This window comes from Acomys minous (genome assembly GCF_964271855.1).
Source record: "Acomys minous genome assembly, chromosome: 16".
In the NCBI taxonomy this organism is placed as follows: Eukaryota; Metazoa; Chordata; class Mammalia; order Rodentia; family Muridae; genus Acomys; species Acomys minous.
In genome coordinates this window covers 72,938,846-72,965,032 of record NC_140498.1, presented here as the reverse complement: position 1 = coordinate 72,965,032, position 26,187 = coordinate 72,938,846, and the positions used below count along the sequence as shown (strand labels likewise).

General features: G+C 47.7%; 1 protein-coding gene across 12 annotated transcripts in view; it reads right to left on the bottom strand.

Annotated features, from left to right (window-relative positions):
- CUX1 (cut like homeobox 1) overlaps nucleotides 1-26,187 on the bottom strand; it is a 346,720-nt gene that overhangs the window by 90,518 nt on the left and 230,015 nt on the right. For all 12 annotated transcript variants that reach the window (XM_084764549.1, XM_084764550.1, XM_084764551.1 and 9 more), the window contains exons 9-10: nucleotides 8,688-8,736; nucleotides 434-538 (exon numbers count right to left, since the gene is read on the bottom strand). In XM_084764549.1, coding sequence (XP_084620675.1) covers nucleotides 434-538; nucleotides 8,688-8,736 — 154 coding nt within the window. The remainder of the gene's footprint in view (nucleotides 1-433; nucleotides 539-8,687; nucleotides 8,737-26,187) is intronic.

Genomic DNA, 26,187 nt, shown 5'->3' with positions numbered 1-26,187 from the left:
TCACCTGTCAGGACCTAGAATCCACCATGTACCTGACCCCTGGGCATGCCTGTGAGGGAGCCGTGAGAGTGGGTGAGGTGAGGTGGGGTCCCACTGTCACTAGGGGTAGGACCCAAGGCTGGGGGCCTGGCATTGATAAAAAGGAGAAAGAGCTAAGCTGCAGCATTGACCTCTGCATCCTCCCGCCTGGATGTGTGCCGCCGCCGCACACTCCTGCCGCCATGCCCTTCCTGCCACGATGGGCTGTACCCTTGAGTCATGAGCCCTTCCTTCCTTCCAGCCTCTGTGTCAGGCATTTTGTTGCAGCCATGAGAAAAGTAACTAATACACCCACCAAACAATCATTCCTGCTTTAACTGTTATTCCAAATGGAAGAGTTGAGAGCAGGAGTGACGTGGAGTAGGAGTGGGGGGACAGAGCCAGGGCTACCCACCACATCCGGAGCCTTCTGGATCTGCGAGGCCAGCTGGAGAGAGTGGTTGGCCGACGAGAGCTGTTCTCTTAAAGTCTCTGCCTCTCTCTGTGCCACCTCTGCCCTCTGAAGGAAACGAAAAGGGGTGAAGAGAAGAAAGTACATTTGGTTTAACAGCTGACAATTATTACAGGAACATTCATCAATTCATGCCTGACTGACTGTAATTGATTTTCCTAAACACTCAACCTAATAAATGCTAGGGAAAAAAAACACATACACACACACCCTAGAATGTGATGGATTTTTATTTTAAACAGTACAAGGAAGAAATAATTGAGCGATTATGACAGTAATTTAACGCTAGGAGCGAGGAATCCCCTGCTGGTATTAATGCTCCGGCCCATTGCGTTTCCCAGACTGAATAAATACCGGTGGAAATAGAGTCTTCTGATTCAATTTCTTTCTATTCTCATGGACCGAAGAGACTATCACAGGATTACTCCTGGGAGTCATTCTCATGGGTAAACACCGAATTAAAGACGCTCTGGCTGTTCTCTTCTCCCAAACACACAGTGCTGCGTGGTTTTCTTCTACCATGCATTTCCATAAGTGGACTGTGGCAACGTGGCTCCTTTTGTGTGGGATTCCAAAGTTAACCCTTCATTGGGGGACTGTTTGCAAGTATTAGCATTTGCAGCTAGGCAGACTGCTCTGGGCCAGTAGTGACTGGGCCCAAATTGGTGCTGGGGGCTTTTAACAGAAATGGCTGGAACCCTCTGTTGTTTGTCTAGGGCCCTGGATGAAAAAGCAATGGCTGCTGCAAACTCAGACTTGCCACTGGACAAAGAGAAGGGCCACTCCAGTACACACCACTCAAGAGGCCATCTGGGAATAGAGGCAGAGGGACAGCTTCCTGTGCTCCCGGGCCTCTACACACTCATCTGAAGAATGGGAACACTGTGCCTACTCAGACACCTGCAGGGGTTCCATGCCCACAGAGGTTCACCACATACGATGGGGGTGGGAGTAGTTTCTCAACAGACTAAGACAAAACTAAGACAGGTGGCTAGTGACATCAGGACTTGGACTGAGAATGACATGCCACGTCTCTATACCCTCAGCAAGTTATGTTCTGTTATTAGGAAAAAGTTAACGAGGGAGGCGAGGCAGGAGGATTCTGAGTTCAAGGACAGTATGGGCTACACAGTGGTTTTTAATAAAGCCTAGGTAACAAAGTGAGTTCAGTGTCGCCTGAGTTACACAGTGAGTTCAAAGCCAGTGTGGGCTATATAGTGAGTTCAAGGCCAACCTGAACTACACTGGGAAATCCTGTCTAAAAAAAAAAAAAAACCCAAACTAGAAAGTTACCCACAAAACAATACAGGAAAGCCTGGCTGAGGACTGATTCACCAACTCCCAGAGAGAAGTTACAAAGAAGAAAAAGTGTTAGCTTGCCCCATGGCTCGCTGACTTGCTGACTAATCTGGTTGTACAATGACACAGCTGGGCACCTGAAGTGCCTTGGTGGCGGTGCCAGTGAGCCCACACACAAAGAAGTTAGAATTTTACTTAGTAAGGACAGTTTATCTGCCCAGGGCAGGGCTGGTAGCCAACTTCCTGGCTTCTTGGAGAGCTTGCGGAACAGCCCTGAGTCTGCCACATCTATGCCCAAGTGTTTCCCAACAGTCTCTGCTCCAGACAGAATCTAGGCCCAAGGGACTGCAGAACCAACTGTCAGGAAAAGGTTTTGGTAACACAAGGATGGAAAGCGGACGTCTGCTCCATGCTAACTGCCAATGCGTCCCATTCCCAGCTTCTCACTGGGGGATTCTGACAGGCACAGACACAAATCCCGTGCTCTCTTTTTACTTTTTTATTTGAGACAGGCTCTTCCAAGCTAAGTTGCTTAGTGTGGTCTTGAACTTGCCATCCTTCTGCTTTAGTGTTATAAAAAGTTGGGACAATGGCTGTTTTCCCCAGTTTCTCTGGCATTCAACACACAAGACAGAAGCACATTCCTCCATAATCAGTGAGGTAAAACAGTCAAGCACACAGTCCCATAGCTCTGCCAGGAATAATGCACATTTTTGATAAATTTCCTAGTCTCTTTGATAAGGAAAAATATTTCTTCAGCTATCAGGGAAGTTCTGAAGCTGCTGAACAGGTGGCATTGCCACAGCAGCACATTACACTGATTGTCTCCTGGAACAGCTGGAGCTGGGGACAGCCCAGGTGCCAGCTTCATCCTTAGTCCTAAAAGCTGTGAAGGTGGCAGGTACTCACATCACAGCCTGAGGTCTCAGCTAGGCACCTGCAGGTTTGCTAGGGTTGGCACTTGTATCAAGTTTACACTGGTGTGAGGAGTGGACGGTGACACCTGTTGCTTCAACATTGGGGAGGCTGGTTCAGGAGGGTAGTGAGTTCAAGACCAACCTGAGTCCCACACAGAGACAGTCTCAAAACAGCAAAGCAAAACGAGGTAGGGCATGGTGGTGCATGCCTTTATTCGCAGCTTGAAGCTAGCCTGGTCTACACAGTCAGTTACATAGTGAGCTCCAGGCCAAGATGTGGCTTCGTTGGTAGAGTGCTTGTAGAGCATACATGAAGCCCTGGGGACAAACCCACCACTGAATAAACTGGCCATGGTGGCACAAACCTGTAATCTCAGCATTTGGGAGGTAGAGACAGGAGGATCAAGAGTTTAAGGGCATTCTTAAGCTAAAGGAAGTTGCTCTATTGGAAGTCATGACTCCAAGGTGGCCTGACTTGGTCACTTTAGTGCAACGTCTTGATTTCACATTTACTCCTCAGGATTTCTATTCTAAATCGAACCATTAGCACGATCAACAATCACCACTGCCATCAACTAGCAGCCTGAGATCTGTGCAGCCAAAAGCGACAGACTAGAGGAATTAAAAACAAAGAGCAGTTGAGGGAAGGAGCAAGGGACAGGGTGACAGACACTAGTTGGGAGCTGGGGATGAGTTTGTCTCCAGGCTGACAGAACTAATTTTAGCCTTCCTTGGCAGTGAAGGCAGACAGTAAGGAGTGCTGCTTGGGGTTTGTTTGGAGACATCTTGGATGGTTGTGGTTGGGATGCAGAGCTGACCCGATCATGGTGGCTTGAGTCACTGCAAGCTTCTGTGTGCTCTTGGAGATGCCCATCCCCACAGGGACAGAACCAGGGCAACAAGGACAGGCTCCTGAACAGCAGGCGGGGACAGCACTTGCCACCACCTGTGGCTGCCTTCTGCCACAGTCTCTGAGACAAAGGGAAGTAGAGGAAGGAACAAGGTAGAGCAAGGACAGTGCTGACCTTCAGCAACTGCCATCATGGAGACCAGCCACTCTGCACGCCAGCTGGGGCCAATGAGGGTGGAGAGGCCAATGGTGACTGTGTACACCACGGTGAGACTGTCAAATTATTAAGACCATTCCTGGGGCTGCTACTCCACGTGCTTCATCTAAAACTGTTGACTTTGGTTTTTGAGACAGAGTCTCAGGTAGTCCAGGCTTGCCCTTAACTGCCTAAGCAGCTGAAGATGACCTTGAACTCCTGACCCTCTGCATGGGTTATACTGTTCCAGGGATGGAATGTGGGGCTTTGTGCAGAAGAGGCAAGTACTCTATCAACTGACCTACATTCTCTTATCTTTTTTTCTGATTTTTTTTTTTTTTTTTGAGACAGGGGCTCAGGTAGAGTGGAGGCTGGTTGGTCCTCAACTCCTGACCCCACCTCCCAAGTGCTGGGGTTACAGGTGTGAGCCAGCACACCTGGCTTCTTCCCTATGTTTATATGGTGGTGGTGGTATGACTTAAATCTATCTGTCCCTGTTGGCTTTAGATTACTTGCTTATGTCTTCTCTGCACATGTGGCCACTAAACCACAGGTCCAGGGAAACCTGAGATGAGAAGTCCCCTAAGTAGCAAAGTGGCCTAGTGTGGGAACTAGTGATGACTGGCCTGTGACCGGGAGACTGCCAGAGGCGATCCTATCAGTGGTTGGTTCTGCAAGAACTTGGTGAAGGCCACGGGCAGGGGATGAGAAACTTGACACCACATATACCAAGTCGCTGGAGCCCTTGCAACTAGGCCCTCTTCAGAGTCACACCTGTGCTGCCACTGGCTGCCACAGGCCAGGGTGATATTCACATACATGAACACTGCTGAGCTGTGAGCAGCAGAACTAGAGGACAGTCTGACGACCAAAGCACCCCACTGCTCACTGCCACCACAGTGCTGCCTGTGTGTCCTGGGGCCTCAAAGACAGGGCCCAACCACAGAATGCCAAACCCTGTTGTGCGTGGGCCTGGCCCGTGGGGAGGGCCTGGCCTTGGCTCATGAAGCCAACACGATATCCCCATCCAGGCCAGCTAAGAGCTGGGTACAAGGGCCCATTGAACGGATGGGAGCAGAGAGTGAAATCTGCTCTCACTCCATGGATGGATACAGGTGGGTCCTGGAGGAGTGGTGTGTTGGTTAGCCTTTGTCTACCTGACATAAGCTGGAGTTATCTGGAAAGAGGAAACCCAGCTCAGAAAACCCCTCCTCCACACTACCTGAAGGCAAGACTGTGGGGCGTTTTCTTGAGCAATGGCTGAATGTGGGAGGGCCCAGCCCACCTGGGTGGTGCCCGCCCTGGGCAGGTGGTCCTCGGAGCTGCAGGAAAGCAGGCGAGCAAGCCATGGGGAGTAAAGTCATCAGCAGTGTTCCCCACGGCTCTGCTTCAGTTCCTGCCCTGAGTTCTTGGCTCTTGACTGCTTCCTCAAGTTGCTTTTGGTTTATGGTGTTTATCATAGCAACAGAGAAAATAATTAAGACAAGGGGCGGGGGGACTGGCTAAGTTAGTGTGGGTACAAGAACGTCAAATCTAGAATCATGACTTGGGTGTCCTGAGTCCAAAGCCAAGGGCTCTGCCTCATTAGCACATGAAAACCTCAGCAGAAGACCACCATGTGCTGTGGAGCTCTTTCCACCCTCTGTGTCTCATCTCTCTCAGCACTTGGCTCCTTCTCCGTGGGGGCCATTAAGGCTTGAGATGCACCTCAGCTGGTAGAGAGCCTGCCCAGCAGGCACCATGCCCTAGGGCTTGATCCCCAGCACTGCATGAACTGCCTGTAGTTTCAGTAGGCGGAAGCAGGAGGATCAGGAATTCAAAGTCATCCTCAGATGCAGAGTGCATTTCACCAGCTTAGGCCATGAGAGTTCTTCTCAAACACGCACGCACGGAAGCAAGCAAGCTCTAACCCCAGAACAAGGGGGTCTTTCACAACGGCCTTGTTCCATAACCACCAGCCAGGCTAATAGGAGGAGAACAGTTTGGTTTAAATGGTTTCCTCTAGGCCCCGCTCCTGTGGCTCAGTGTGAGGAGTCAGAGCTGCTCTGGCAGGGAATCAGGGAGAGGTACAGCTGGCAGCTAGCCCACACAGGGAAGGGAAGACGTGGTTCCTCCATGCTCTTTGATGTGTCAAGCTAAGGTTTATTTATCAAGAAACCCGGAGTCCAGAATCTTTCCTTTGTATAACTATTAATGCAAGTTCTGGAAGTTGATCAAACGTGTGCCTAGGATTCACCCCTGCTTCACTAGGAGCTACGGCCCATTTTTGTGGTTCCCTGGGGTAGAGCCATAATCTCTGAGCAGTGAGAAGCACTACAGGTCTCAGTAGAGTGTCTGGGTTTGCCCAGGGCAAAAGCAGCACTAATGAACTAGCAAATTGCTGCTCCTGGGCGGGTCCTATGGTCCAGATGTATGTGGCACCTATGGCAGTCTGTGGCAGAGTGCAGCCCTGCTCCTGCTCAGCCTTGCTTCTCTGGGTACCGTTTCCTGTTCAGGTCTAAGGCTTCTCCTAACCAGAGCTGCTCTCCTGGCTTCTGGTCTTCCCAACCCCATTCCTTATCGTAGCTTTTTCTACAATGCTTCTTTTATTTGTTTTAGATGAATTTTTATAAGATTTGCTTTATTTTTAATTTTGTGCATGTGTGTGGGTATGTGGAAGTGTGTGAGTGCAGGTGCTCTGAGGAGTCAGAAGAGGGCATCTGGTCCTCAGGAACTGCCCACTGTGGGTGCCAAGAGCCAAACTTGGGTCCTTTGCATCAGCAGTACATGCTCTTAAAGACTGAACTCCCTCTCCAGCCCCAAGTGACCTTTCTTTTTTGTTTTTTTCCTTTTCTTTCTTTCTTTTTTAAAAAAGTAATTCAACATTAAAAAAAATTTTTTTTTACATATACATTTATATTATCCCAAGTGGCCTTTCAGTTGAATACAAATCCAGGATCTCCATCCTCCCAGTATACACCCGCTGCTCTCAGGGTAAAGCCCCACTTCCCCTAACCTGCCAGGCCCTTTCCCATCAGGCCACTCTCCAGCTGCTGCCCACACACAGGCTAGTTTTCCTCCAATGCCAACTCCACTGTTTGCCCTGTAGACTTTTCTTTCTTTTTGTGATATTTCCTCTCAGAATGAGCTAGGCAACCTTCTGGGGCTTCCTTATTCTCCGCTCAGATGTTGAACAAAGGAGACCTACCCTTTTAACACTGGAACACATTGTTGTCATTCACAAAGTTCACACTAGCCAACTCTGGAATCAAGTTACAAACAAAACAAAAGCAAAACAACACCCCCAAACAAACAAACACCCCCAAACCAAACAAAAACCAAACTATCCCCCAGTGCACCAAGACAACCTAAATAAGACTACTGGATGTCTTGTCCCAGCTCAGTGATGGACCAGGCACTGCCTCAGTTTCCCTTTTTATAAACTAAGGCTCCTGACCAGATGGCTCTCAGCGGGAGGCTGGGCAGGGGAAGCGATATGGCTCGGGCAATGTGCTTAGATAGATTGCACATGGAACATGCCAGAGTGCACAGCCATTCTACTACTACTAGGGTGGCTAAGACTCCCTAGGAGACCTCAGGTGACCAATGCCACTCTCTCCACAGAAAGCCCCTTACAGGCTAGGCCCAAGATCTTAGGAAAGGCCTACGCCCCAGCCACTGCCCCCACCATGTTCTCCTAAGGGACTAACAGCCACACATTGCATTATTCCCTCTTACGCAGAGTTTCCTGCTCAGGCTGCAGGTTAATTTTATCAGGAAAAAAAAAATGGACACACTTTCCCCTGAATGCTGGTGCAAGTCTGAGTGAGCAGTGCCAATGAAAGACAGGTGCCCAGTGAACCCCAGAGGGGCAAGCAGGGACTGCAGGGATTCTGGGACTCACTGGGTGGGGTGACCCAATGCAAGACTCAAAACTTTGCAGAGCCTATGGGCACCGAGGTGTAAAATTGAGTGGGCAGAGGCCATAGGTCATGTCCCTCTGGGCTGAGAAACTAATTTCTGCCTTGGCAGTTTCTCCCCTGCTGAAGAATCCACAGGGACCGGCTGGGAATGCAGCTTGGCTGGTTGGCAGAGTGCTTCCCTAGCATTCAGGAAAGCCTGAGTTTGGTCTGTGGCACTGTACTGAGCAGTTGTGGTGGTGCACACTTGTCACACTAGCACGTGGAAGGCAGAAGCAGGAGAATCAGAAGTTCGAGGTCATCATCAGTTCCACGCCTAGTTTGAGGCCAGCAGCACCCGTTGTGAAAGCAAAATGTTTTACTGCCCTGCAGGGCCTGTGAAAGGGCTTTGTGGATAGCTGAGTAGTTGGAGTCATCTGATACTATGTGACTGTTCTGCGGCGGCTGTGTGCTGTGTGTTTCCCCGAAACGTGTGCCTGATAACTGGGCAGCGGCTGAGAGGAGCTGTCCACTGGGAGCTCCACTGGGGCAGGTAGTTGGAACCTACTAGAAGGAGATGACAATTAAGTCTATGGTGTAACAGATGCCTGGGGACAAGGCACCAGACATGCTCAACCTTCTGACACTGGGGTGACATTGTCATCTTCAGTGCTCACGCTTGGGAACTGCGCAACTGCAGATCAAACCAGTCAATCTCCCAATGTTTTAAATAAGCTTACAATTTTGTGTTGGGCCTCACTCATGGCTATTCTGAGATACACGGGGCCTGTGGGCCATGGTCTGAACACTCCTGGAAGAGATGCACTGGAGGAGACAAGGGACTAGAAGAACAAGTTCCCTCATGCATGTGCATCTCAGTCGCTGTGGCTGAAGCCGGCATTCTCCCGGGAATAGTGCTGTGGATGTGTTTCTAACTTCCTGACACTCTGAAAATGGATCCACAATGACCACCACTGCATCCTGGAGTGAGGCGTCTCCCACGATAACTGGATGGGTGAGCCTTGGTGTTTTATGCTGAAGGTTCTCAACAGCCTACCTGGTTGGCTCGTTCAAGGTCAGTCATGATCATCTCGATCTCATCGGCCCTGGGAAGGCAAGAGGGAGAGAGAGGTTAGTGACCACGGAGGTAGGTGCACTGCAGTGACCAAGGGCTAGGCTCTCTGGCTCAGACTGAAGCAGAAGGGCCAGATCCACAGAAGGAGAGGCTGAGGCTCTGGTCTTAGGGAGAGGAGGACCAGACCAACCTGTAAGGGATCACAGTGGCCAATGGGACAGGTAGACTTGTGTCATCGGCAGCATGCCTGTGGCTTTAGTCACTATTTAGTCATTATTACTGTGTGTGTATGCCCCTGCCATAGTGCTAAGTGCTCCTTCTGCTGTGGGCGCCAACAATCAAACTGAGGCCCTCAGCTATACACGGCAAGCAGTTTTACCCATGCACACCTCACCAGACCTTAATTAACTAGCTTATTCCTGAGACAGGATCTCCCATAGCCAAGGTTGATCTCAGATTGCCTATGTAGTCAAGGATGACTACAAACTTCTTATCCTCCTGCCTCTACCTCTCTCAAGTGCTGGGATTGCAGGTATGCAGCACCTAACTAGGCTCTTCATTCACTCTGTTGACATTCATGTGTCTGGAAGGGTTTCTAATCATGCTGGGCAGACAGAGCCAAAATATTAGCAAAATACGCGTCTTTGGATGTGGCTGAAATTGGTAGAGCGCTTGCCTGGCTGGTCTGCTGGTACACGCTTGTGATTTCAGCAGCCTGTAGGTGGAAGCAGGAGGATCAAGCACTCAAAGTCATCTTGTGCTACATAGTGAGTCAAAGGCTAGCCTGGACTACATGAGACTCTGTCTCAAAAATAAAAATAAAACAAAATGCAGTATGTCCTGTTATAGGTTTGACTGGAGCGGTGGACACTGTGCTCTGGAAAACCAGGAGGGATAAATCCTCCTTAGGGAAGGAGTCAGGGAGGGCTTCGGAGGAGGTGATGCACAGGCTGAGTTCTGAAGGATAAACAACAGTTTGCCCGACCAGGAGAGAAGGAGCTGGAAAAGGTCTACCCTTAGGAAAATGCCTTTGACAGCAGGGGCCTTGCCAGGACACCGGGCACTTAAGAGCAGGCGTGGCCTGTAGAGGTGGCAAGGATGGAGATGTGGCCTGCAGTGTGAAATGCCACATCTGGTTATCTCGTAGCCCACACTAGTCTTGAGGGTCTTATTTATTTTTTTATTTGAAAGTACTTCTCCAAGTGAAAGCAAATATAGAGTTCCATGCCTGTGCTGAAGTTTTATGTCAATGTGATACAAGCTAAGTCATCAGAGAGATGGGAGCTTCAAATAAGAAAATGCCTCCACAAGATCAGGCTGTAGCAAGTCTGTAGGACATTTTCTTAGTGACTGATGGCGAAGGGCCCATCCCACTGTGAGTGGTGCCATCCCTGAGCTGAAGGTCTTGGGTTCTATAAGAAAGCACAAGGTGGCGCACACCTTTAATCTCAGCACTTGGGAAGCAGAGGCAGGTGGATTGCTGTGAGTTCAAGGCCAGCCTGGTCTACCAAGTGAGTCCAGGACAGTCAAGGCTACACAGAGAAAAACCAAAAACCCACAAAAAAACCTAAACAACAATAAAGCACAAGAAGCCACAGGAGCAACTCAGTAAGCAGCACCTCTCTGTGGCGTCTGCACCAGGTCCTGCCTTTAGTTTGGCCTTGCTTGACTTCCTGTCCTGGCTTACTCCAGTGAAAATAGTGATATGGGAGTCTAAGTTCCTTCCCAACTTGCTTTTTGGTCATGGTGTCCCATGAGAGAAACAGAAACCCTAACTAAGAAGACACCCTCCTGGGAGGGAAGAGTGGATCCCACAGCCCAGGTTAGGCAAAGGTCCTGCCATCATTGCAGGTTTGGGAGAAAAGGCCAGAAAGACTTGGCTGATAAGAACTCAAGATAAGGCATGCTGGGAGGAGGTTGCCGGCTTCTTCTCAGGCTCCGCTGCAGAATCTGGGATCAGCCGGGCCTGGGTGAGCAAGCTGAGCCTGAACGTGTTCAGGTAGGACAGCTCCTTGTATTCCGGGATGGTTCTTCATGAGTGGTGCCATCTTTCTTTAATTCTGCTAAACAGCCTTCATGCCATTTCAAATCTATCTGGCTGGTGGTAGGTGTGCCAATTTCTGTCTTCCACATCACTCAACTTTTATGTCTTTCTTTCTGGGTGTGCACATATGTTCACTGTGTGCATGCTTGTGAAGGCCAGCGGTCAGCCTTCAGTGGTGGCCACTTTTTTGTTTTTTTTTTAAAATGTGGTTTCATTATGTAGCTTTTGCTGGCCTAGAACTCTGCCTACTTCATGCTTTGATTATTTTTTGAGGCAGGTTCTCTCACTGGCCTGGAGCTGGCTAAGTTGATCAGTCCGGCTGGCCAGAGAGCCATAGACTTATTTTTGCCTCCTCAGTCCTGTTTCCTGTTTTTTTTTTTTAATGTTGGTTCTGGGAACTGAGCTCAGGTCCTCATGGTTGTGCAGTAAGTACCTTAGTGACGGTGTCATTTCCTCATCGGCCCCCTTCCCCCTGGTCTTGCTTTACTTCCGCTGAACTCTCTTCCCTCCAACAACCTTTCACTCTGACTAGCATGGATGAGGTTGGCACACCTACTTCTGTCAACTGTTCCTTTGCTCTTAAAAAAAAAAAAACCACAAACCTTTTAAAATAAAAATGATGTTACATTATATTTATTTATTTTGTGTGTGTGTGTGTGTGTTGGGTGGGGGCATGTTCCATAGTCCTATATATATATATGGAGGTCAGAGGACAATTTTAAGGAGTCAATACTGGGTCCCAGGGATTGAACTCATGTATGTATGTATGTATGTGTGCATGTGAGTGCGCATGAATGCATGTCATGTCATGCATGTGGAAGTTGGTTCTCTCCTTTCACCTTTGCATGTGTTCTGGCAATTGAACTTAGGTCACCAGGCTTGTGCAGCTAGTGCCTTTAGCTGCTGAGCCATCTTGCCAGACTCTGTATGCTTTCCTGATGTCTTGTGGGACGTTCTTCAACTTGTTCTAACTGGCCTTTAGCTGTACTCACTGAAAGCTAGCCCTTTTCTGACTTTGTTCCTCAGTAACTCTGCATGCCTGTTATTTTCTCTTAGACCCTTTGCTTCCCTTGCTATGGGAATCCATCTCTTGTGCTTGCTCTCTTTGCACTGCTTGACCCCACGGGCCACCTTGGGTTCTCAGGGAGAAGTAGCAGCAGGAGAAGACTGTCCTTCTGGCTGCAGCTACCCAATCCTGGGAAGCCACCCCAGTTGCCTGTACCTCCCACCCACCTCTCACCTGGCATAGGGGGCCCAGGACACAGAAGGTTGGTGGGGCTACCAGAGGCTCAGCCCACCCACAGCAGGGCTTGGGGCTTGGGAAGTGGAGTTTAGATTCTCGTAGGCTTTTGGCTCTGTATTTCTTACTCAACAATGAAGGTGCATGAGGCATTGTGGAACACAGCTGTAATTCCAGCACTGAGAAGGGTGAGGCAGGAAGATGAATTTGAGATCAGCTTGGGCTATATAGCTGCTTTGTGAGTCTGAATCGAGCCTAGGCTATATGATGAGAGGCTCAAATATATTCATTAGAATTTATTTTATGTGTATGGTGTTTCGCCTACATGTATGTCTATGAACCATATATGTGCTTAGGTGCTTGGTGTCCAAGGAGGCCAGAGAGTTGGCTCTATGGAACTGAAATTACAGGTGCTTGGGCGCCGTCATGTGGATGCTGGGAACTGAACCTGAGTCTTCTGCAGGAGCAGCCAGTGCTCTTAATTGCTAAGCCCTAAGGATTCCTAATAGCTAGGACATGCAACCAAAGATTTCAAATCCTTTATGGAAACCTAGTCCTGAGCTGGGGCTAGAAATGGCTCAGTGGCTTGATACCCAGAAACCTACACAGTGGAAGAGACCCGGCTCTTGCAAGTTGTCTTTGACCTTCATACAGGTCCATGGCAACTGTGTGTGCATAAACTCACAAAATAAAATGCCACCTCATCCCACTTAGACAGAGAGGTATTTTCTCTGCTGTTTGAAACACTCCCTAAAAGCGAAGCCAAGTTTTCCATTGGTGGGTCAGTCTAACTTTGGTTGCTAAGCAACTGCAGAACTGAGCAAAACATTGAATGTGATAACGGCAGCTGTGCATTTCACTGTGAGTACACTCATGGCTTTCTTGGACTCAGAGGAGAGTGACAACACTGCTCTGCTGTGGGGATACCCAGACCTAGAGAGGCTATCGTTCCCAGAAGCAATAGGAGGTGGTGAGGGAACAAGGCTTGCCCCAAAGTATACATTATTATTAATACATTTCTGTTACAGGCTCTGATATCTCCCAGTCTGGCCTCAACCTTAGTATGCAACTGAAGATAACCATGGAATTCTAATCCTCCTGTCTCTACCTCCTGAGTGCTGAGCTAACAAGAGTATGCCATAACATCCAGTTTATGTGGTGGTGGGGACGGAGCCCAGGGTTTGGTGTATGCTGAGCAAGCGCACCACATGAGTTAGTGTCTAACTCCAGCCCCACTTCACAGATAATCACATTAAAAGACCATGCATACGCCTGTTCTTAGTTTTTAGAAGGAAAACTCCCTACCCCCTTTCTCTAAGTGAAAGAGAATACAACTAGTTACAACTAGATTACTTTGGGCAGCCCCCTGCTAGGGTGGCAGGCATGCTAGGGCATCCTGTGCACCGCTCGCTGAGAGCTTGAGTGCAGTCCTGAGCTCTGTGGGAAGCACAGCCTGGACCAACACAGTGGGTTCCACCTTCAAGCTCGGCTCCACAAGGTTTTAGTGAACTACCCCGTGCTGCTCAGTTCTGATCAACACGACACAAACTAGAGCCTCCTGGGAAAAGGCAAGCCTGTGGGGCATTTTCTAGATTAATGGTTGATTGGGAGGGTCCAGCCCACTGTGGAGGGTGTCCCCTCTCCCTCAGGTGATCTTGGAAGTGTAAGGCAAACAAACCCTTTGGGTAGTGTTTCATCACAGCACTAGAGAAGCAAACCAGGACACACCCTCTCAAACATACCGCTGCACCTCACTTGCCAACAAAAGCAAGCTACCAGATCACCTGTCCTTAGTAAGTGCACTGGAAATGGCCCCCACCCCCGCCCCAAGCCACTTGGCTACTTTACCAGGACAGGGGTGAACTGTCTATAGCATAGTTTCCTTCCTCCCTCCCTCCCTCCCTCCCTCTTCAGACAAGAGTACTTCAATACAGCCTTTCCTGGCTTAGTTCTCATTACTGCAGTCCCAGGCGTGCAAGAATTCTCCAGTCTTAGCCTTTCACATTACAAGTGTGCAGTCCCCTTATCTCTGTGTTGTTTTGGGACAGGTCTCATGTGGCCCATGCTGTCCTCAAACTGTAATCCTCCTGACTCTGCTTCCTGAGTGCTGAGATTACAGATGTGTGCCATCATGCCTGGCCACTCTTTCCAAGTTCCTGATGATCGTGAGATTGACATTTGTCTAAAATCTTCCATATTTCCAAGGCTGTAATACTGCACAGACTGTTTGCTCAGCACCATTTATTATAAAAAACACCCCGTCCTCTCACCTTTTTGTGAACTGACAACACAGCACCCTCTGTCTATTAACCTGCACTGTTTTATGCTCTTCCCTGACTTCAAGTACGGGGTCATTTCATCAGGGCCTAGAATATATATAGTTCATTCAGTTGTTTCCCTGCACATCATTTCAGGGTATTCTCCGGGCTAACATACCATTTTTATGACGAACTTCAAAGGACACGCTCAAGGTTGATGGAAAGGAAATTATACCCATGCCAGACACCATGTATTTCCTTTCGCACAAACCTCCTGAGTGCTAGCACCATCCGGCCTAGCGCCAGGCTGCTGCATATCTCATTGTCTTAGCCATCAGTGACGCCAGAGAGACAGTGTGCTCAGTCCTCCATGTCCTCACATCCCACTTTGGCAGATTGCATGTCTGTATTAGCCTCATGTGTATCTCAAGTTTGGTCTTCATTTGATAAGCAATACAGTGTGAAACTACTTATATACAGATTATCTATTAAAAGTCACATATGTGGATTTGGAGAATGTTCTATGCACATGCTACAAGATTTACCTTAGTTAATTGTTTTTTATACACTTATTTTCTGTCTGTCTGTAGTATATGTCAAAGTCAGAGGAAAAATGCAGGAGTCTGTTCTCTCTCACTGCATGGAGTACAGGGACCAAACTCAGGTCATCAGGCTTGACAACAAGCACCTTTACTGGCTGAGTTATCTCACCAGCCCCTAATTGTTATTACTATCATTTTGCCATTTTTAAAAATTTCTGAGACACTTAGGACAGGGCCTGAGTCCTAGTTCAGAAAGAACAAGTTGGTCGGGGGTGGATGGAGTCTGGCTCTGAGGAAGGGCAGAGTTGGGAAGTGGCTTGTGCTGGACTATACTGTCAGCTGACAAGGTTTGGGAGCACTCTGGAGAAAAGCCTCGGGCGTACCTGTGAGGGACTGTGGCCATTTGTTAACTGAGGTAGGCAGAATATGAGCAAGATTGGGCTGGAGTCCTGACTGAAAGAAAAAGAGAAAGCAAGCAGCAGCGTTCACCTCTTGCTGCTTCCTGAGGATGCGATGTGACCAAGTGTGTCACACTTGTGCTGCCTGCCATGCCTTCCCCACCGAGTGTGAGCCCAAGTAACCCTTCCTCCTGAAGGTGCCTTGCTCAGATATTTTGTCACAACAACAAGAAAACGAGTCAGCTGCAGAGAATGTGGAAGGCAGATGTCAACCAGGAGGCGGGGTGAGTCTGAGCCACAGTAAGGAGTCAGCTGGGCAGACATGTAAGGTGGCCTGGTCAACTCGGTGGCAGCCTTTCTATGGCTCCTGTGGCCCTTCAGTCCCCTAAGCCCTTATCGACCCCTGTAGTACCCTTGTGGTGCCCTCACTGCTTTACCTAGGAAAGCTCGTTGGAAGACTGCTTGGTTGGTATTGTGCTTGCCTTACATGCATGAGGACCTGAGTTAGATCCTCAAAATCCACATAAAAAAGGCTGCACATGGCACTTTTAATTCCAGTGATGGAGACCCAGAGACAGGCAGATCACAGACTTACTTTACTGTCCATCTAGCTTAGGTGAATTAGCAAGCTCCAGAAGAAAGGGAGAGCCTGTCTACAACAAAACAAAACAAAACAAAACCCCAAAGGTGGTTAAAATCTGGTCTCGTACATTTGTGTGATACACCTCCCGCCCCCACTCTCCTTCTCTCTGACACACACACACACACACACACACACACAGAGACACACAGAACCATACTGGCATATATTTCTATAACATTCCATACTGGATGAAGGCTAGTTTTACTCTAGCTTGACACTTAAGCTATAGCCATCGGAGGGGAGGCTACCTCAAACTGAAAGACTGCTTCTGCCAGCTCTGGCTATAAACAAGCCTGGAGGACGGACATTTTCTTTATTGTGATGTGGTAGGGCTTAATCCATTGTGGTGGTGCCATCCCTAAGCTGGCAGTCCTGGGCGCTACAAGACAGCAGCAGGCTGAGAAAGCCATGAGGAGCAAGCTGGTAGGCAGCACTCCTACACGGCCTCTGCATCAGCCCCCACCCTGGCTTCCCTCAGTGGCCTGTGGATATATACGCCAAATCAACCCTTCCTCCCCAAGCTGCTTTTGCTCACAGTGTTTCATCACGGCAACAGCAACCCTAACTAAGACAACACTGAGGGAGGGAATCTGCCTGGTGTGGATTTCAAGTGTTAACTCACCGACTATTTCACAAGTCACCATATTGCTGCTTTTTGGCTTTAAATATATATGTTTTGGTTTTGTTAATAAAATACACATCCCTTACTTTATTATGACTTTTTAATAAAAGATAGGTATTGATTTCTTTAAGTACCTCTTAAGCATTTATGTAGCTAATGAAATGGATTTTCTCCTCTGACCCGCTAATATGGTAAATTACACCGGCTGTCACTTGTTCCCCATTTGGCTGTGGTGTATCAGATATTTAATGAGCTCCAGGTCTGTTTGCTAATACTTTATTTAGTATTTTTATATAAATATTTACACATGGGCATGGCCTTTGGTTTCTTTTCTCATCTTGAGTGGATGAAGATATAAAACCATTTTCTTAGGGCTGGAGAGCTGGCTCAGTACCTGCTGTCAACTTTGACAACCAGAGTTCCATCCCCAGGACCCACACAGTGGAAAGTGAGAACTGACTCTCAAATGTTGTCCTCTGACCCCCTCTTACACACACTGGCATGTATGCAGTACAAACATGAAATAAACAAAAACTTAATTTTTATCACATTAGTTTGTGTATGTACATGCAAGAGGACAGCTGTGGGAGGGAGGGAGGATCTGTGGGGCTGAGCTCAGGTCATCCAGCTGGCGGAAGGTTCTGAGCTATCTTGCTGTGTCACGAGAATCATTGATGAAGCCCACCCTCCTCTCTGAAGACAAGAGGCCATCTCACAGGTCAGATAACAGGCACGAGGCTAGAACACCAACATCCACGGGTGCCTATTTAGGCTCTTGCCTATGTCCTGGCTCCTTAGCAGCCTCTCACCATTGTGGGCCTTTTCTATTCCCTCAACCTGTGTCCCCTTAACTGTACAGTTCCTCAGCCTAGCGGCCGCTGCCCCCACTGCCCTGGAGTCTGATGTCTGAGAGGCTGCAGAGCTGGATGGATGGTTACAGAGCACGGCAGGGACGCACACGCTCCTACTTTCCCATCAGTTTTTATTTACCTTTTGCCGTTAGACCACGGCGTGTCACAGAGCACAGGCTGGCCTTGAACTTGACCCTCAGTTCCTAATCCCCCTGCCTCTATACTCCAAATGCTGGGATATGTTCCACCGTGCCTAGGTGTCTACAATCACAAATTTGACCAGACTTCTCCAATGTGAACAACCCTTTGCTTTGGTAAGGCTGTTGCTAGCCCAGTCTCAGCACCCTCACTGAGATGTTTGCAGCTGCCCATGCAGTACGGTCCTTAACGTGTGGCACTAACCTAGGGGTCAACAGGTGCAGGCCGAGCTTGAGAGAATTCCTGTGGCTGCAGGCCTGGTGCTTCCTGCCTTAGCATTTTCTGCACTGCAGAGGAGGCCTCTACTTTGGTCTACAGCCAGGTGAGGGCCGAGCAGTGACGACCCATTCGAGGGCACAGCGAGGCATGGGGTCTATGGTGAGCACTGCTCTTACTCCGGGATGCAAGGGCCTCTAATTACCTCCTTCTCCCCTAAGTACTATGCTGGCATAGGAACTGTTAAGAACAGGGTGGGTAGCAGAAGCTAAGAATAAAAAACAAAACAACAACAACAACAAAAATCAACCTTACAGCTGAATACTGGTTATTATTCTCGGCCCCCTGCCACCTCGCCCTGACCCCACACCTCAGCCTACGACCAAGTCCACTCCTTTAAAAAAAAAATTATTTATTTTTGTGAATGAGTGCTCTGCCTGCATGCACACCTGCACACTGGAAGAGGGCATCCGGTCACATTATAGATAGCTGTGAGCCACCATGTGGTTGCTGGGAATTGAACTCAGGACCTCTGGAAAAGCAGACATCTCTCCAGCCACTGAGCCATCTCTCCAGCCCCCCAAGTCCACGTCTTGCCTCCTTCTCCCAGCCTCCTTCCATAGGAGTCTAAAAAATTCCATGCTCAGTTCACCTGTGACCTGGTTTCCTCCACAGCTCCCACACCCTTTCAATGCTCTGCCCTTAAGTTATATGCTGGTGTTCCTCACCCTAGGTGAAGGGCTGGGAAGTGAAATTGCACACCAGTTTGGAAGGCTACAGAACATTTGTAGGAAAAGACAAATCCTTCCTCTTCCCCTAGCCGGCACCGAGAGTCTGCATCGGGGCATCACATAGGTGGCTTTTTTAGGGTAACTTGAGAATGAATTATTCAGAGGTTCCTATTCTACTTGTGAAGTGTCAGACAGTTTGGCTGGGGCCAGACTTGCTGGCCCCACGCAGACCATCCCTTCCCTTCATTCTGACCTCATCCGATTTGGCCTCCCATCTTTAAGGATGCCCTCCATCCTGTCTAATCACTAAAATACCACAGAGGAAGTCCACAATACTCCGATGGAAGGAAAAAAATAGAAAGGTTAATTGCAATATAAAGTTTTCCCTTGGAGTCTAGCAAACAGTAAATCGGGGCACTGTAGCAATTCTGTGCTCTTAAGAAAACACCCAAACAATAAAGTATCACACGGAGGGAAACGGCCTATTAAATGATATAGCTTTTTATACAAACCCGAGTCTTTAAAAAGCCATCTCCCCCTTTAACTCCCAGACTCCACTCTCACAGCCTTGTTATTTCAGGGTCTTTTCTTACAGCTACTTTAAATACTCAGTAGAGGTAGGTATGATGAGAGCAGTAGGTAAGACAACACAACTTCCTGGCTTGCTTACAAGATTCATTTAGAAGGGATGTGTACATGTCTCTGCCTACCTGTATATGGATATTGAGAAAGGCATACATGTGTGTGTGTGTGTGTGTGTGTGTGTGTGTGTGTGTGTGTGTATGTCTCTATCCTTATTCCCTTTTTAGAGAAAGCACTTTTAAAGTTTTAATCATCATTTTAAATTTTTTATTTAATTAATTTATTCAGATTATATCTAAATTGTTTTCCCCTCACTTGTATCCTCCTGTTCCTCCCTCCCTCCTGCTTTCACCCTATTCTCCTCCCCTAGGTCTATGACCAAGAGGGATCTCCTCCCCCACCATATGGCCATAGGCTATCAAGTCTCATCATGGTAGCCTGCGTATTCTTTCTGAGTGCTGCTAGGCCTCCCCACCAAGGGGAAGTGGTCAAATATGGGGCACCAGAGTTCATGTCAGAGTCAGTCCCTGCCCTCTGCACAACTATGGAGAATGTCCTGTCCATTGGCTAGATCTGAGTAGGGATTCAATGTTTACTGCATGTATTGTCCTTGGTTGGTGCAGTAGTTTGAGCAGACCACCTGGGTTCAGATCCGCCTGTCATGATGTTCCTCTTGGAGGTTTCTAGGATCCTCTGGATCCTTCTATTTCCCTATTCTCCCATACTTCTCCCACCTAGAGTCCCAATAGGAAGTCCTTGCATCTATTAATTGTCATTTATCACAGTGTGTGTGCATGCACATGCCATGCCACATCATTCATGTGGAGGCCAGAAGAAAACGTTCAGGAGTCAGTTCTCTCCTTCCACTTTTACCTGGGTTCTGGGATTGAATGCAGGTTGTCAGGCTTGTGTGGCAAGTGCTTTTTTTTCTTTTGAGACCAGGGTTTCTCTGTGTAGTCTTGGCTGCCCTAGACTCGCTTTGTAGATCAAGTTGGCCTTGAACTCACATCGATATCGATCTGCCTGCCTCTGCCACCCTCAGTGCTGGGATTGAAGGTGTGCGCCACCATGCGTGGCTATGGCAAGTGCTTTCAACTGCTGAGTCATCCCACCACTTTCTCTTTTAAAATTTAAATTTTTATCAGCGCGTGCACACACAGACATACACACACAGACACACACACACACACACACACACACACACACACACACACACATACACACACACACTGGGGGGGGGGGTGGAGGGAGGGAGGTTTCTCTATGTAATCCTAACTATCCTGGAACTCATTCTGTAGACCAGGTGGCCTCAGACTCAGAGATCTGCCTGCCTCTGCCTACAGAGTACCGGGATTAATGGCATGCACCAGCACGTCCCACCTTGGGAAAATCATCTTAATTGGTGAGCCATACTCTCTGACTTCCTTTATGGCTGGATGACTTTGGTTGATATAATCTCTAGTAGAACAGGATCACTGTCAAGCCACTGGCTTTATAGGCTGTGTTTTTTAAAAAAAAATTTATTATTATTATTGTTGTTTTTATTGTTACTACATTGTATGAAGCTGCAGTGTGCACGCGCCAAGGCATGCACGTGGAGGTTAGAGCAGAAGGCTTTCCTCCCATCTCTAGATGGGCTCTGGGGATCAGGTCATCAGGCTTGCAAGGCAAGCACCTTTACCTGCTGGACCTCTTGCCAGCCCCTGGCTTATGCTTATGCTGTACAATGTCACTGTGGTTCTGGACAGGAAACTGAATTCAGTCATTTTTCCAAAAGACATTTAAAAGAGGACCCTGAATACCCAGATGACACATTTCTGAGTTTAGGAAGAAAGAAAAAAAGTGGAGTGGTGGAAATACTATAATGAGAAGAGCATCAGCCAGTGTCCTGGGATCTACAACACAGATTTCATACAAGGGTGCGAGGAGTTATCATCAGATGATCTTTCTGATAAACAGGAGACAACTATTGGAAAACGGCTTGTGTAATCCAGCATCTGTGGCCAAGGCCAGCATCCACTATCTAGCTTGCTGACTCTAGCCTGGGCTACACAACACTTTGGGGTGGGGAGAGGAGTAGGGGCAGGGAATGGAAAATCAAATCCAAATAAGTTGTGCGAATTCACAGGTTCAGAATGTTCTAGAAAAGATGGATCTCCCTGCAGAGGGAGGGTTAAGGTAATGTATAATTTGCTATTTGGACATGGCGTGATTACAGTGCTGTGTGGTATGGTAGAACACAGACACCACTTCTGAGGTTTCAGACGGGCTCACTCAAAGTGAGCCTTGGTAAGAGACCTAACATCAGCCCTGAGGAGGCCTGGACATTCAGATGGGGAGTTAACCCAGCAACTCTTTCTGAAACACAGCAGGAAGTTATTAAGAGTCATTCTCAGCTACACAGCAAGTTAGGGTCCAGCCTGGGTTACATGAGAACCTGTTTCAAAACACAGTAACACCCTTTCCTGTTGTCACAAAAAATTTTTAAAAAGTCATACCTATAGGTAATATGGTTGCCAAGCAATTCACCTTAGTAAGTAGGTGGTTAGAGATGAGGTCACAAAGCTTCATGTTTTTTTTTTCTTTGTTAAAGACAAAACAAATTCTCATATGCCAATTGAAAATGAAATGGTCTACAATTAGGACATAATTAAATTATAATAATGAGGTATACGTTCTATCTACAGAAAAAGTCACATTTCAAAATGCTAGTAGAGAGAAAGCTAGTGCTGACATTATGTATTTGCAGGAGCCACCATCTGATGGTGGGAACAGAACTAAGAAACAAGGCATGAAGACAAGACAGTTATGAAAGAGAGACTGACAGGGATTAGACAGGAGGGCAGCAGAGAGTCAAGAAGGACCTTGGTTTCTGGAATGAAGAGAAAATAATGCATCTCTAGTGGGAGGGGACACAATCCACAAACAGAAGGAAACTTGCCTGCAGGGAAGAGATGCCTGTGGTACAAATATCTACCTAGGAGAACAGAAAAGGCATCCTTTCCTGAGTACTACACAGCTTACTATAGCTTCGTAAGACATCTACATTGTAAACATTTTATCTGTCCATTTCCTTTCAGCTATCAATTTATCTGCGCAGAGATCCACCTATTCCTCATCTATTCCCTCACCCCATTTACATTCACCTGTCCATCACTTCCTTCATCTCTCCAACCTCTCTACCTATAGGCTTTTGTTGTCGCTTTGTAAGAAATATATATTCAGCTTTATCTGTCTTTAAATTGTAAAAAGGTCACCCATGTCTATCCACCCATTCGTTGTTTTATGCATGCACCGCCTCTATGCACTCATTTCACCCACCTGTCCACCGTCCTCCTTCCCACCTGTCCACCGTCCTCCTTCCCATCTATCCATCCACTCTACTGACCTGTAACATTTTGTTATGGCTTTGTAAGAAATATATATTAGCCATTTTCTCCTTATACATGGTAAATGTGTTATCCATCCTTACACCCCTCTTCCACCCTCCACCTCTAGAAAGCTTTGAACATCCCATAGGGTTTCTGCTTCAGGCACCATCCTTAAAAAGGCCTCTTCCACCCCGTTATTAGATAAATCCCCACCTAAACTCTCCCTTAGTGTTTTCAAGATTTCTTTTACATTTACATATTTAAGACGTCCAGGCTTTAATTGGTATAGAGTGCAGCCCTGGCTTATTATCTAGATACTCAGCCATTTGTTCTGCTTGTTGAAGATTCCATCCTTCTCCAACTTATTTAAGCTTGAACAATTTTTATATACAACTTGTTCTTCCTGATTTTGAAAACTTTAAAAATATAGAAAGCTGAGGGAAAAATAACAATCAGCCATATGGCCCAAACCAGAATTAGCCACTGAATACGAATGGTCCCCTTTCCATTGTTAGCGACCAATTCTGGACTTCTGATTCCACTCGGGCTTTTCATAGGCACTGGAGAGTCTCCAGTCTGCTGTGTATTCTGTAAACCTTGCAGATCGTAAAGCTTTTTTAAGGGTGGAAAGATCACAGAAATATATCCAAGTAAGAACAGTCACAGTTTAAAAAAAAGTGAAAAGGTAAAAATACACACACTCTGAAAAAAATGAGACTATGGCCTGCTTCGTGCTCCAGGCTGTTTGGAGAACAATCCAAAAACTACAGAGTTTTAATTTTCCCTTCCAACTCCTTAGGGTTAGCTTTCTGGAGATAGGAGGCCACCAGTGTGGTTGTTGGGGGGTTAATTCTCACTGTGTTGAGTGGCCCCAAGTCCTCACTCTGCTCATCCGAGCATTAAATCTGTAGGCTCAGGAGAGCAATGCGGCTGGCTGCGAGAGCGATGCCATAACGCTCAGCATTAAAAATTCATTCTGCAGGCTCGCTCCTGAACTGGCGGTCTGGTGGGGGAAATATGAGACACCCCACTGTCTTTCTGGCAAATGGAGACATTCCTCAACATCCAGCACCTTAGGAAGAGAATGAAAGGGCAAACAAGCCGTGAAGGAAAACAATGAGCTCAATTATCTGGCTCTGCGCTGGCTTTCCTATAGGAAACATTTCATTCTGCTTTCTGAAAGTTTCTTAACTGAGTGCCGGAGATGGCCCCGTCAGATAAGCATTTGCCTTGCAAGCACAAGGGCTGAGTCTGGTGCCATGTGGGTGGGAGATGGAGACAGGTGGATTCCTGGGCTTGTTGGTGAGTTCCAGGCCGCTTAGAGACCTTGTCTCAAAAAACCAGTGTGGATGATTGCTGAGGAACAACTGAGGAAGTCCTATCCCTCCACATGCATGCTAGGCATACATGCACGCATGAACACACATGCATAAACACACACTGCAGTCACTCATGGTGAGCTAGCAAGGGCCCATACACTGAATGTATTTTTCACACTTTAAAACATGGGCCCTGCACAAAGGTGGCATTTCTACACTAAATGGTAGTTACTATGGGGTTACTGACTGTATTAGTTTGCAAGGAAATGGTTTATTTCATCTCACAGCCTATAGTTCATTATGAAGGGAAGTTAGGGCAGGATCTCAAGGCGGGAACTGAAGCAGAAACCACTGAGGACTACTGCTTACTGGCTCGCTCAGCCTGCTGCTTCCTTATGCAACTGCCTGTCCCAGGGTGACAGCATTCATGAAGCAAATGGCTTTTGAGACAGGGTCTCTCTATGTAGCCCTGGCTATCCTGGAACTTGCTATGTAGACCAAGTTGGCCTTGAACCCACAGGGCTCCATTGGCCTCTGTCTTTGGAGTGCTGGGATTAAAGATGTACACAGCTCTTGAGTGGTCTGAACTTGAAACTATTGGTCCCAGTAGTACCAGCACCTAAGTGGCAACTAATTCAGATTTGGGGAGATGGCTCAGTTGGTAAAGAGCTTGCTGTTCAAATATGAAGACTGAGTTAACTACCCAGAATCCATGAGAAGAAAAAGGTGGTACACACTTGTATTTCTAGCTCAGGCAGGCAGACAGAGGCTGATCCTGCAGACGTGCTGGCCAGCCAGCCCAGCTTACTTGGAGAGTTCCAGGATAGTAAAAGTCTTTGTCTGAAAAAAGGGAGCAGGGGGAACACCTGGGGAAAGAGACAAGGTGTTTTCTAACCTCTACATGTGCTAACATATGTGCATCTGCACACAGAGACACAGGCTTACACACACACACACACACACACACACACACACACACACACACACACACACGGACGCACACAGTAATAAGCCAGTGTTTCCTGGGTTTGGACATAAGAAGCCAACCTGCCTGTTCTCATCCCACCGCAGGAGACGGAAGCAGGGAAGCCCCTGGAGGCTCACCCTCTGCTGAACTCTAGATGCGAGGCAGAACCCTTCCACAAGGACTGGGGTGTGTGTGAGGTGCAGCGGCTACCAAATACAGTAATGCAGTAATGCCTCTGGAAACAGGACAGCAGGGAAAAGCTGTCCGTGCTCCCCAGGTCTGACCAAACTCTTTACTCAGGTCCATACCCTCAAAATCATACATGATGTGTCTCTGTTTTTAGGGAAATTAATCCAACCAGGATAATTAGAGCAACTCACACTGGAAACTGATGACTCATTAAAAAGATAGAAAACAATTGTATTCTTAAAGTGACAGGGGAGAGAAACCACTGAGGTTTCAGGATACCTTCCTTAGGTCTTTCCAAATTTACTGAGGTATATGTGTAAGAGGATCACAACTAGCCTTGGCTGCATAGAGTTCAGAACCAGCCTGGGCTATAGAAGGAGATACTTCCCCACCCCACAAAAAGCTGGATGTGTGATGTATGTATAAGTCTTTAATCCCAGCATTTTGAAGGCAGAGGCCGGGTTGGGTGGAACTTCACGAGTTCAAGACCTGATTTAGACAGTGAATTCCAGGCTAGCCAAGGTGACTCTGTGAGACCCTGTCTCAAAGTACCACTGATAAACAAACAAACAAAGAAACACACAAATAGAGGCATGACATGTTTGAGAGCTGGCTCATCAGTTAAAAGTATTGGTTGCTCTTCCAGAAGACCCAGGCTCAGTTCCTAGTGGACACATGGCAGCAAACAACTGTTTGTGGCTCTTGTTGCAGAGCCCTTACTGGCCTCCTCAAACACTAGGATGCAGCAGCACTTCACTTAGAGCTGAGTGGAGTTGGCAGAAGCCAGGCCCCACCCATGCAGCTAACACAGAACGGGCTTGCTCACCAGCTGCCACAAACAGCAAACGTGGTGCCATTTGATAATCTACCAGGTAATAGTCCAGAAACATCTGTACACAGGCTGCTGCCACCTCTGCTGACCAGCAGGCCAGTCACCCTTCCCATGGGACAGTCCTGCTGGGAGCCACTGGCTCCTTCAATTCTTGCCTCCTTGTCCCTTGCTGGAGGACAGAGGACTCCGTGCCTGCAAATTGGAGTTTGGGCTCTCTGAGCAACCATCTAGTGACTAACAGGAAGTCTTGTCTTCTCCAGAGCATACTGCAGGGAGAGTGCGATGCATGCTTGTCACACACAGTACGAAGAACATCCTTTGAAATGAACCCAAGCATTTCTTCATCAATGCTGCTTTCGTAATGTCTTAGGAAGGATTTGCATACGTAATGTCTTTTCTTGAAAGCAAGCGGAGGTGAGGAATACTACCTGCAGAAGCATAAGAAGTGTGACGTTTCCTGGTAGGGAAGTCTGGGAGTA